Source organism: Meles meles, chromosome 19 (genome assembly GCF_922984935.1).
Source record: "Meles meles chromosome 19, mMelMel3.1 paternal haplotype, whole genome shotgun sequence".
Classification (NCBI taxonomy): Eukaryota; Metazoa; Chordata; class Mammalia; order Carnivora; family Mustelidae; genus Meles; species Meles meles.
Genome location: NC_060084.1, coordinates 27,269,640 through 27,283,295, shown reverse-complemented (window position 1 = coordinate 27,283,295; position 13,656 = coordinate 27,269,640). Strand labels below are relative to the sequence as shown.

The window sequence follows — 13,656 nt, the reverse complement described above, 5'->3', positions numbered from 1 at the left end:
TTTATAAAGCCTTACTCTTACCCTAAATTCCCTGCCCTTTTTCCTCAGTTCTCCATCTACCTCTCCCCATCAAAGCTTCTGCCTATTCACTGCAGGCACCACCTACTCAGATGACTTTTCTCTTCTGAATACTCTAATAGCTAGTTTTTTAAGTGTCAAGGCTCTCAACGCTGGTGCACTTTAAAATTGCCTGGGCACTGGGTGCATTCTCACATATCACTGGTGGGGATATGGCACCTGTTGGACACAATTAGGCAGTATCAGGTGGATTTGCCCTTGACCCAGCAATCCCTTTTCCAGGGATTTATCCCAGAGATGCACTGGCAAAAGTATGGAAGATGTGCGTGCAACGGTAGTCATTGTGGCATTATTTGTAAATAGCAAAAATTGAAAACTCAGACATCCATGAGTAGGGGACTAGTTGAATAGATGTGGTACATCTTGGTAGTGGAATATTTTTCAGTAACACAAAAGAATGAGAATATACAGTACCATAGATTGACTCCAGGACATATTGTGAAGTAAAATAAAAAATAAAAGGTGGAGAAAAAAATGTGCCGTTCTCTTATTTAAGAAAGCAGGTGAAAGACATCCAATGTTCATGAATCAGAAGACTTAATATTATTAAGATATTCATATGCCCAGATTGATCTGCAGATTCAGTGGAATCCTTATCAAAATTCCAGCTGGCTTTTTTGCAGAAGTTAACAAGGAGAACCTAAAATCTACATGTAAATAAAAAGACACCCAGAGTTGCCAAAACAGTCTTAAAAAGCAGAAGAAAGTTGGGAGGCTCACACTTCCAATTTCCTAACTTCAAACAAAGCTACCATAGCCGAGACTGTGTGGCACTGGCATATGGATAGACAATTGAATAGAATCGGGAGTTCAGAAATAAATCCATGCATTTGAGATCGGCCGATTTTCAGCAAGTGCCAAGAGCATTCAGTGTTTTTTCAACAAATAATGCTGGGCAACTGGATATCTATATGCAAAAGAAAGAAGTTGGACACCTTAACTGTAAATGTAACACAGACCTAAATGTAAGAGCCCAAACTTTGAAACTTCTTGGAGGAAAACATGGGTATAAATCTTTCTGACCTGAAGTTAGGCAGAACCTTATTAGATATGAACTGAAAGTACAAGTGACAGAATAAAAAATAGATAAACTGAACTTCATCAAAATTAAAAACTTTTGTACTTCAAAGGACACTATTAAGAAAGTGAGAAAATAGGGACGCCTGGGTAGCTCAGTCAGTTAAGCAGCTGCCTTCGGTTCAGGTCATGTTTCCACTGTCTTGAGATCGAGTCCTGTGTTGGGCTCCTTGCTCGGCACGGGGGCCTGCTTCTCCCACTGCCTGCCACTCCCTTGGCTTGTGTGCATGCATGCGCGTTTCCGCTCTCTAACAAATAAATAAAATATTTTTTTAAAAAAAGGAAAGTGGTGGGTCGCCTGGGTGGCTCAGTTGGTTGGACAACTGCCTCCGGCTCAGGTCATGATCCCAGAGTCCTGGGATCGAGTCCCGCATCGGGCTCCCAGCTTCACGGGGAATCTGCTTCTCCCTCTGACCTTCTCCTTGCCCATGCTCTCTTTCACTGCCTCTCTCTCAAATAAATAAATAAAATCTTTTAAAAAAGGAAAGTGGGAAAAAAAAAGGGAAGTGAGAAAGTAGCCCATACAATGGGAGAAAATATTTGCAAATTACTTATCTGATAAGGGACTATTTCTCTGAAGATGATGTACGCACAATCAGCAAGCAAATTATAAGAAGCTCAACATCACCGGCCATCAGGGAAACGTGAAGCAAAACCACCTTGACATACCACTTCACGTACACACTAGGGTGGCTGTAGTTCAAAGACAGACCAGACCCTAGTAGTGTTGAGGATGTGGAAAAAATTGAGGTTGTTATATACTTTCGGTGGGATGTAAAGTCTTGCAGCCACTTTGGGAAACAGCCCAGCTGTTCCTCAAAAGGCTAAACAGTGTGACCATATGACTCAGCAGTTCCCCTCCTAGGGAATACCCAAGAGAGATGAATACCATTGTCCATATAAAAATTTGTTCATAGCAGCATTATTGGTAAGTCAAAAAGTGAAAACAACCCAAATGTCTGTCAGTTGATCAATTGATAAGTAAAATGTGGCATATCCGTAAAATGGAGTACTACTTGGCAGTAAAAAGAATGAGTTGTTAATACATGCAACATGGATGAACTTTGAAAACATGAGAAATGAAAGAAGCTGGTCACAAAAGATAACTTATTGTCGAGCTCCATTTATGTGCAATATCTTAAATAGACAAATTGATTGAGATGGAAAGTAGATTAGTGGTTTCCTAGGGGGTGGGTGGATTGAGGGTCGTGGGGAGCAGCTGCTGCTGAGTTGGGGGTTTCTTTGTGGGGTGAGGAAAGTGTTATAAAAGTCAGTTTTAACAATGGTTGCACAACTCTGAATCTACTGAAAACCACTAAATAAGTCAGTTAAATGGGCAATTGTATAGTATGTGAATTGTATCTCAATAAAGCTGTTTCAAAAAAGTAGGTGATAAAAATGTATATACAGATCTACTGAGAAAAAAGGAAGGTGTTTTAAAAGTACCTGGGACTTGCTTTAACCAGGTACAGTAAGACGTGCAGACAAGAAAAAGACTGTCATGAAGAGAGAGTTTCTACCCACAGTTGTGTAGAAATGAGGCAGGGCACATCATGGGTCAGCACTGGGGACAGTCAGGATGCGGTGAGAGCAAGGAGAAAATGTGTGCCAAAGCCTGTATTACGGTTTCTGTGGGAAAGTAAGGCAAGGCAGGGTCAGTAAACTTAGGATTGGCTAGTTTGAGTAACTTCAGTGGGCTCTGGGGTATAGTTGTCTCTGATTGTCTGGTACCTAGCCATGGGGTGAAAATTGGCCCAGGAAAGGAGGTAGTTGGGGTATGGTCTCTGGACTCATTAGTTTGCATTTGAAATTTGTACTCACTGGCCTCTCAGAATTAGCTAACCTTGGGAGGGGCAGCCCTTCCAATGTCAGCAAGGCCCCAGTTGTCAAAGCATCAGATACAGAAAATAAAAAGGCTTTTTTTTTTTTTTTTAAATTACCAAGAATATATTTTGAGGGGCGCCTGGGTGGCTTAGTCGGTTAAGCATCTGCCTTTGGCTCAGACATGATCTCAGGGTCCTGGGGTAAGTTTCCACGTCAGGCTCTGTGCTCAGCGGGGTGTCTACTTCTTCCTCTGCCTGCCATTCCCCCTGCTTGTGCTCTCTCTCTCTCTCTGACAAATAAGTAAAATCTTAAAAGAAAAAAAAAATATATATATATATATATAAACATATATATATATATAAACATATATATATATGTATTTTTTTTTTTTTTGAAGAGGTTTTTAAAAAGTGAAATAAATGCTTATGAAGCAGTCAGGGTACCTCAATTCTATAGAGGTATCTTTCCAAAAACAAGCCAATTTGTGGCTTAGTTTTTCTTCAGAATATTGTTTTACTTCTCTTGAATTCATGAGTTTTTAGTGCCTGTATCTCATGTTCCATGGGATGGCTAGATTTTGAATATTAACACTCAGTTTCAACAATTACCAATCAGGGACAGTTTTTCTTTCTATCCCCCATCTAATGATTTTTTAAGCAAATCCCAGCCAATACACTATTTCATCCACAGATACTTCAAGTGAATCTTTAAAAATGTATTCCTTTATTTTTAAACATAACTATAATTCTGTATCTAAAATATAAGTAAATATAATACTTTAATATCAAATTTTTAGTCCGTTCAAATATCTCATATGTTAAATGTTTACCAATTTGTTGGACTCAGAATCCAAATATGCCCTATGTATTTATTGTGATCCTTTGATAAATCTCTTAAATTTCTTTTGTTCAGTAAGTACTCACTTATCTTTTCCCTTGGAGCTGTTTCGTAATGAAGGACTGAACTCATTCGTCCTTACATGGTTTCCCACAGTCTGGGTTTGCATACTCTAACCTAGTAGCTTTGTTTTCCCTACAAGTCCTGTTAATTTCACAGTTATTTCTAGTAAGTGGATTTATAGGACTTTTTCTTTTCTTAAATAATTCCATTACTTAAAGTGTTTAACAAACAGACAAAGAGAGACAAAAGTTTACTGAAACTCTACATACCCATCACCCACTTTTAATAATTACTAAATCATGACCCTGTTTGTTCCATCTGTAATCCCACTCAGATTTAGAAACAGATTTTAGACTCAAATCTCTCTCTCTCTTTTTTTTTCTTTTTCTTTTTTTTTTTTTTTTTTTTGGACAGAGAGAGACACAGCGAGAGAGGGAACACAAGCAGGGGGAGTGGGAGAGGGAGAAGCAGGCTTACCGCTGAGCAGGGAGCCTGATGCGAGGTTCGATCCCAGGACCCTGGGATCATGACCTGAGCTGAAGGCAGATGCTTAATGACTGAGCCCCCCAGGCGCCCTTCAAATATATCTAAGTTATGACTCGAATAATAAAATCACAGCACTGTAATTACAACTAAAAATTTTAAATTTGTTAATATAAAATAATTTAGTCACTGCTCACAATGCAATTGCTTTAATAATTATTTTCAAGATTGTTCATTTGAATTCAGATTCAGAGGTTCATGAAATGTAAATCTTTGTTGGGTGTTAAGAATTTTGCGTTTTGGGGCACCTGGGTGGCTTAGTGGGTTAAGTCTCTGCCTTCGGCTCAGGTCATAATCCTAGGGTTCTGGGATCGAGCCCTATGTAGGGCTCTCTGCTCAGCAGAGAGCCTGCTTCCTCCCCCTTCTCTGCCTGTTTCTGCCTGCTTGTGATCTCTCTGTCAAATAAATAAATGAAATATTTTTTAAAGAAAAGAATTTTGAGTTTTAAAGTTAATCTTTTAACTGATGCAAAATATTCACATGAGTCTATGGCCAAATATATAAAACAAGGTACTGTATATACAAAGAGGTTCTACCTTTTGTCCATTAGTTTCCATTCTATATTCTTCCTGCTTTCAGAAAAAGAAATTTTTTTTCCAGTTTTTTTGTTTGTTTGTTTGGTTCTTTTTTCTTCTTTCACATAAACTCTGCCAATCTGCCCCTCCCCTGTGCTGGTACTGTGGACTTTTCCCCATCCTAGTACCTTTCCTGAGAAGTCATTCAGACTGGTCTTCCTCCTTGCTTTTCTTCCCTCCTTTCTTAAGAAGACATGATTTATACAGAAGGTAAACAAAAGGTTAAGTAACCTTAAATAAGGTGGAGAAGACAGGGACTTTTTTTTAACTTTGGAATTGTGTAAATATTTTACATTATTATAAAACAAACTCTAATTTCAAAAAAGGAATTCCTAAAAAAATGAAAGTAAGTGTTTAATCCAGTTGGTGACATAACCACACAGAGAGGAACAGTTCCAAGTGGTATCTTAATCTGTCATAAGTGATCATGTTGGAGGTGTTGTTACTGCTGTTTTGAGACTGTTGTGTGTATAGTGTAGGATAAAGCAAATAAGTAGTTATAGATACTGAAACTAGGACTTTGTGGTGTGGGAGAAAGGAGATGCAGAAAGAAAATCTGTGAGGTTAACCCAAAACTTACGTTTTACATTTTGAATTGGAATTATTAGTATAAACTCACCAGGTAATTTATCTTAAGAAAATTGAAGCAAAAGTAAATACTTCATTTCTAGCTCTACTTAGGAGAAAGCCTAGAAACAGTGTAGCACTGAGCAGTCCTAGTACCCACATAGTTGCCTCTAAAATCCATCTTTTTAAAAAATTTTTTATTTTTATAATTTCTTTTCAGTGTACCAGAATTCATTGTTTATGCACCACACCCAGTGCTCCATGCAGTACGTGCCCTCATAATAGCCACCATCAGGCTCACCCAACCTCCCACCCCCGACCCCTTCAAAACCCTCAGATTGTTTTTCGGAGTCCATAGTCTCTCATGGTTTGTCTTCCCCTCCAATTTCCCCCAACTCCCTTCTCTTCTCCATCTCCCCATGTCCTCCATGTTATTTCTTATGCTCCACAAATAAGTGAAACCATATGATAATTGACTCTCTGCTTGACTTATTTCACTCAGCATAATCTCTTCCGGTCCCATCCATGTTGCTACAAAAGTTGGGTATTCATCCTTTCTGATAGAGGCATAATACTCCATAGTGTATATGGACCACATCATCCTTATCCATTCGTCTGTTGAAGGGTATCTTGGTTCTTTCCACAGTTTGGTGACCATAGCCATTGCTGCTATGTACATTGGGGTACAGATGGCTCTTCTTTTCACTACATCTGTATCTTTGGGGTAAATACCCAGTAGTGCAATTGCAGGGTCATAGGGTAGCTCTATTTTTAATTTCTTAAGGAATCTCCACATTGTTTTCCCCAGTGGCTGCACCAACTTGCATTTCCACCAACAGTGTAAGAGGGTTCCCCTTTCCCCACATCCTCTCCAACACACGTTGTTTCCTGTCTTGCTAATTTTGGCCATTCTAACTGGTGTAAGGTGGTATCTCAATGTGGTTTTGATTTGAATCTCCCTGATGGCTAATGATGATGAACATTTTTTCATGTGTCTGATAGTCATTTGTATGTCTTCTTGGAGAAGTGTCTGTTCATGTCTTCTGCTCTAAAATCCATCTTTTAATAAAACAGCAGGGGCTCTTTGAAGTGTTGGTTGACTCCAGGTCTGTATGAGATGAACATGAAACATCTTGTCATACCAGATAGGGAATTACTAAGGTCTACTTGAGTTACGTCAAAAGAATTCAAAGCCATCCTCAAAAGGTTCCTACTGATGGAGGAGATAATTTGAGGATGATAAGCATAGTAACTGCAGTGGATTGAAACACATCAGTAAGTGTTCAATATGTTTCAGTTCATATGTTTATGACTTTAAATTCATGAGTTCATAAGGATACCAAAAGGAAACTTAGTCACTTTGAGGATGCTGGAGAACCATCTCATTATTCAGAATAACCACATAATGGACGAAGAGTTTTTCTGAAAGGAAATATTCTAGCTAATAAAAATCGAATACCTGGGATACCTGGGTGGCTCAGTTGGTTAAGCATCTAACACTTGGTTTCAGCTCAGTTCATGATCTCTGAGTTGTGAGGTCAGGCTTTGCACTCAGTAGGGAGTCTGCTGGAAATTCTCACCCCTCCCCCAGTGTGTGCGTGCACACGCGCTCTCACTCTCTCTCAAATAAATAAATCTTAAGAAGAAAAAAAAAGAGCACCACCATTTTGCAACCTCTAAGGAATTAGTGACTCTAAGCAGTGATCATCAGTATCTGCTAACATTCCAAAGAAATAACCAGACATTACAGACTTCTTTTTTTTTTTTTAAGATTTTATTTATTTATTCGACAGATAGAGATCACAAGTAGGCAGAGAGAGAGGAGGAAGCAGGCTCCCTGCAGAGCAGAGAGCCCGATGCGGGGCTCAATCCCAGGACCCTGAGATCATGACCCGAGCCGAAGGCAGAGGCTTAACCCCCTGAGCCACCCAGGCGCCCCCAGACATTGCAGACTTCTGTCTCAAGTAATCTTTAGTTTCAAGTAATCTAACCAAATATAATGACACCTGAATCAGATCAAACCTTTAGAGCTTACTTTCAATTGATAGGAAATACAGAGGCTGGAGGAACATGTCAGATGACATCTCGAGGTTGCAGTCAATAAAACCTGTTATGTGGGAAACTGTATCCTTCCTACTTTTAGTGTAGGTCATGGATCAATAGGAGAAGCATCAACTGTGAGCTTTTTAGAAATGGAGAATCTCAGGCCCCATCCCAGACTTACTGAATCAGAATCTGCATTTTAATATGCTTCTCAGGTGATTCACATGTACAGTTCAAGTTTAAGTAGTACTGCTCTACAGGACAAATATCCAGAGTCCCTGATAAATTGTAAGGGGAAAAAAAAAAAAAAACGAGATGAAGGAGCACCCTATAGATTAAAAAAGATTTAGGAGGCATGTCATTCACAAGTAGAGATCTTATTTGTATCCCATTCAGAAAAAAAAAACACAAAATTTAAATTATTAAATAATTGGGGGATTCTCTGGAATCTACTTCAAAATCTGGGTGGTGGAAAGAGGAAAAGAGGTAGGGATATAGGTGAAACAGGGTTGACTATGACATGTTAATTGTTGAAGCTGGGTAATGGGTACAAGGAGGTTTACTATTTAATTTTGTATTTAGAATTGTTTTTCTATAAGGGTTTAATAAGGAGGGCCCGCTAAAGTGACTATGATCAAAAAGGTAATAACAAGTATTGGCAAGGGTGTAGAAAACATTTGGAGTCCCTGTACATTGCTCATGAAAATATAAAATGGTGTAGCTGCTTTGGAAAACCATCTGGCAGTTCTTCAGAAGGTTAAACAGAGTTACTATATGATCTAGCAATTCTACTTTTAGGTATATATCCAAGAAAAATGAAAGCAGTATTCACACAAAAATGCTACATGAATTATCATGGCAGCATTTTTCATAATAGCCCCAAAGTGGAAACAACCCAAATGTCCTATCAGCTGATGAATGGATACATTCATAAATATAAAATGTGACATATCCATATAATGGAATGCTGTTCAATTATAAAAAGAAATGAAGTACTAATACATACTAAAGCATGGATGAATCTTGACAAGCATTATGCTAAGTGAAAGAGGATAGTCACAAAACAGCACATGTTGTATGATTCTGTTTATATGAAAAGTCCAGAGTAGGCAAATCTATAGAAACAAAATGGATTAATAGTTGTCAGAGGTTGGGGTAGTTTGGGAATGGACATGGGAAATGACTACTGGTGGGTAGGGGATTGGTTTGGGGGTTGATGAAAATGTTCTAAAAGTTGTAAAATGTTCTAAATGGTGTAAAAAATGTTCTAAAAGGTGAAAGTTGTACAACTCTGTGAATATACTAAAACCTACTGAGTTGTACACTTTAAATGGGTGAATTGTATGGTATGTGAATTATTTCTCAGTAAAGCTATTATTAAAAAAGGAGGGAGGGCATTACACTGATACCCATGCTCCAGGCTTCACTCAGCACTACTCAGAATCACTGGGAGCAAAGTTGACTAGGTGATTCTAATGTGCAACCAGGGCTGGGAACTCCTGAATTAGAAGGTTAGCTTTAAGGATTGTTAGAAGAGAGAGGCAAGATTATTTATCTGACAGGGTAGCCTGGAGGAGAAGCCTCAGGGATGGCATTCTAGTTGACTTGTCTACATGGAACAGACAAAAATCTACAGTGGGGAGCCCTCTGGGTGCACATCATCTATTTCTGTAGTACCTTATAGAATAGAACTAAACACAAAGTCCTTTCTTCTTCTCTAAAAAGTCTGTTAGTGCAGAAGTAGAAGTCTGAGGTGTCATAGCCTTAGGTTTTGGGTTACTTGTGCTGCCCAGTGGTGTAGCTTCTGAGTTTCTCAGAAGGAACGTAAACTTTGTCAGTGGGGTTTTGGGATACTAAATTGTCATCTAAAAACAATAGTCTAAGCATCTAATTCCCCTAAATTTCTTTCTTCCAGAGAGTGTTCGAGATATTCGTGAGACTGACTTTTTAAAAAACTCTTCTATTGTTACATTCCCCTAAGTGAGTAGAAATAAAGCTAGTTGTTTTTTTCCCATCTCTCTTCAAAGCATTTATTCGGTGACTGGCTCCTGTACTATTGGACTGGGCAGCAGATCGGGAACTTGAAGGTGTACTAGATATGATGTTTGGCTTTTAAAGAGAAGCCATGGAGAACCAACCTTGGATTCTGGTTCAGCTGCCCTTTGCAAATCATTGATGGTCCCAGACTTTTAGTTTCTTCAACTAGTGAATAAAATTAGGACTGGGTTACTCTTGAAGCTTCTCAGATATTGTGGTTCACTTATCTGTCTTTACAGGGGCTATGAATATAGGACAGTGGTTAAGAGTTTGTGCTCTGGAGCCTGATGACCTGGCTCTGCCATTTTCTGCCTCCATGACTTTGGAGAAGTCACTTAACCTCTCTGCACCTTAGTTCCCCCTTCTGTAAAATGGGGATTGAGAATAGCATCTACCTCATGATTTTCTTTACTGTGAAATATGTGGAGTTGTCTAGCCTATCATTTTGTTAGTATACTATCATTTTATTCTAGGCAAATTTTATTCTAAATCAGGCAGGACCAGAACTATTATTACCAGATGCAATATTGTGTGTCTTTGGCTATGTGATAGATCTTTATGAACAGGTATTAAAAAAAATATAAAAGTGAGCAGTACGTAGGAAGTTTTGAATAAAAAATAGTCTCTAGTATTTTATGAAGCATATTCAATATCCTAATCCTGCTTTTTCCTCCTTGTCCCATATCCTTACATAGGTCAGTTCTCCTTGGGTCTCGGGGACTTGACATATCCCACATCTCTCAGCGGCTGGAGAGTCTGAGTGCGGCCACCACCTTTGAGCCTCTTGAGCCTGTGAAGGACACAGACATTCAGGTAAGGGCTTGCAGGACTGGTGTAGGTGGAACTCTGGGTATGCAAACCAGGCTGAAGGCGTGGTTGACCAGCTCATTTGTTGACCAGCTCATTTAGGAATTCTAGATTTCTTTGTTAATTCTCTTCCTGGGATATTAACAGAATGGGAAACTCTGCTTTGGAGGTATAATGGGGAACATAGGTTACTTTAAGAGTGCTCTGAGAGGCTGAATTTAGGAAAGCAATTCCAACCTGCACTTTTTAGATTATTGTAATTATGAGAACAGATTTTTCTTCCTTCCTTGGGCTTAATCCAGGAACAGAGACATTAGTTATAAGTTTCTCTTGCTTTCTTTGCTGGATCTCAAATAATTTTACTCTTCGTCTTCCACATTTCTTTTCTACATCTTGCTTGTATTGGTTGGCAAAGAGCTGGGGAAAACTTAGAGTACTATTTACTGAAAACTACTCATCGATTTCTAGGAAGTGTTTGGCTGCATTAGTAGCACCAGGAAATGGTCTAATAGAGCACTCCAGTCTCATTTAACCTAACATGCCACTGGCATAATTGATTGCTATTTTAATCTAATCAGAAACTGCTTTGTGTATGCGTGTGGGCCCACACACATACATTGTTAAGGAAAAAAACTCGAGATTCATTTAGTTTTGAGGAATTGGGATGCTGCATTCATGTTAGAGTGAAGGGACTGTGAGCTACCATTTTAATCATTGATTTACCTTTGAGATGAAAGGAAGTAGGTTCTACAAAGGCAAATCATTGTACTAATTGTGTTATTAGTTATGGGTACTAATTATGTTATTATACAGGCTCAGTTTGAATTAACTCTCTACCCCACTATCCTTTCCAAGAACTATTTTTATCTACCTAGTATCCACAGTTCTTTTTTCTTTTCTTTTCTTTTCTTTTTTTTTTTTTTTTTAAGATTTCTATTTATTTATTTATGTGACAGAGAGAGAGAGATCACAGGTAGGCAGAGAGGCAGGCAGAGAGTGTGGGGTGGGGGTCGGGGGGGAAGCAGGCTCCCTGCTGAGCAGAGAGCCCTTGCAGGGGCTGGATCCCAGGATCCTGAGATCATGATCTGAGTGGAAGGCAGAGGCTTAACCCACTGAGCCACCCAGATGCCCCTAGTGGCCACAGTTCTACTCTATTTATTCCAATTCAGTAACCGAAAACCCTGTGTTTCTGTTGAGAGTTAACTGTATATATTAATTTTCCTGTTATCAATATGTTCCCATAGTCTCTAGTTTTTTAAAATTGTGTGTACTAAATCATATTAGCTTGTCATCTTGTGAATGCCTGTTCAGTTCCATATAATCTTAAAATTTTTTTGTTTTTGTTTTGCTTATTTTGAGCTGTCCCTTTTTGTACCTTCTATTTACTGCTATAAACTAATACTTTTTTTAAAAAAATATTTTATTTATTTGACAGAGAGAAATCACAACTAGGCAGAGAGGCAGGCAGAGAGAGAGGAAGAAGCAGGCTCCCTGCAGAGCAGAGAGCCCGATACGGGGCTTGATCCCAGGACCCTGGGATCATGACCTGAGCCGAAGGCAGAGGCTTTAACCCACTGAGCCACCCAGGCGCCCCTAAACTAATACTTTTAATAAGGATGAGGTGGGCAAAAGGAATAGAGCTAGAAAATAAATTTGAATAATCATACATTTTAGGGAATATCCCTAACAGTGTGAAAGAATTGGCACTAGCTGAAAGGCTTGTGTTTTTAATGTTTAAAATACCAAAGAAGTTATTTTTATTTTTTAAAAAAGATTTCATTTATTTGTTTGAGGGAGAGAGCATGCCTGAACATGTGTGTGTGAGGGGAGGGATGGGGGGAGAATCTCAAGTGGAATCCCCGCCAAGCCCCAGAGCCCCCAGTCAGGCTCCATCCCACAACCCTTGAGATCATGATCTGAGCTGAAACCAAGAGTCGGAGGTAGAACTGACTGAGCCATCCCAGCACCCCCCAAAAAGTTGTTTATTTTTAAAACCAACTGCTTTTAAATGTTCTTTGGCATATTTGTCATACGTATTTGGAATACTCAGCACATTTAGTGATATACTTTTGAAGTCCCTCTGAGGCAGTACTCCAATTTTCTACTTTGAGATATTAATGACAGGATTACAAATGTGTCAAATCATGACAATCTTCTCTTCTGACCTTCTGTTTAGTACATAAACACTCTCCTTCAGCACCCTGATTAGATAGTTTCCCAGCAGTGGATGCTGGGTCACATCAAAGAAAGTTTCTTAATTTGGAATGAACATGGCTATGAGTTTTGATCCTGTGCCACTGGAAAATCTTTGAACATTGAGAGGAAGGATGCATTCATTGCAAAATTTTACCTCTTGAGCTTTTCCAGAGTAGCTTCAAAAATGCGAAATAGTCAGTCCACGGTAACTTTTGATTAATTGGGAATTGGTCGTCTAGTCCTTAAGTAAAGATTTAAGACTTACTAGTTTTGGGGTACCTGGGTGGCTTGGTCGGTTAAGCGTCTGACTCTTGATTTTGGCTCAGGTCATGATCTCAGTTGTGAGATCAAGCCCCTGGTTGGACTCTGTGCTGGGCTTGGAGCCTACTTAAGATTCTCTCTGTCGGGGTGTTTGGGTGGCTTAGTCAGTTTTGGTTTCGAGTCCGACTTTTGTTTTCAGCTCAGGTGATGATCTCAGGGTCCTGCGATCAAGCCCCATGTTGTCCCCAGGCTCAGTGCAAAGTCTGCTTGTCCCTCTGCCTCTGCTCTTCCCCCAGCTCACGCTCCCTCTCTCTCATGGTCTCTAAAATAGATTGATAGCTAGTAGCTAGCTATCTTTAAGGAAACAAACAAAAAAAGAAGATTCTCTCCCTCTGCCCTTTCCCCCCAGGTTGTGCATGTGCTCTCTCAAAGAAAAAAAAAAAGAACTTACTACTTTCAAAATAATTGTTCTCTTGATTTCATCTTCTTGGCTACAAAGGCTTAAAGGAGAAAATTTAAGTTTGAAAGGGCTGAGGCTTTGGCTTAATCTGAGATGGTTCTAGTTATTGATAGGAATTGGAAGTTCTTTTGTTTTGGTTTTTTTTTTAAATGATTTTATTTATTTGAGAGTGAGAGAGCACAAAAGAGGGGACACAAGCAGGGGGAGTGGGAGAAAGAGAAGCAGGCTTCCTGCAGAGCAGGAGCCTGATGTGGGGCTCAGTCCCAGGACTCTGGGATCATGACCTGA

General features: G+C 39.3%; 1 protein-coding gene across 1 annotated transcript in view; it reads left to right on the top strand.

Annotated features, from left to right (window-relative positions):
- NUP93 (nucleoporin 93) overlaps positions 1-13,656 on the top strand; it is a 110,026-nt gene that overhangs the window by 22,907 nt on the left and 73,463 nt on the right. Inside the window, exon 3 of the mRNA XM_045988647.1 lies at positions 10,340-10,457. Within this exon, the coding sequence (XP_045844603.1) occupies positions 10,340-10,457 (118 nt within the window). The remainder of the gene's footprint in view (positions 1-10,339; positions 10,458-13,656) is intronic.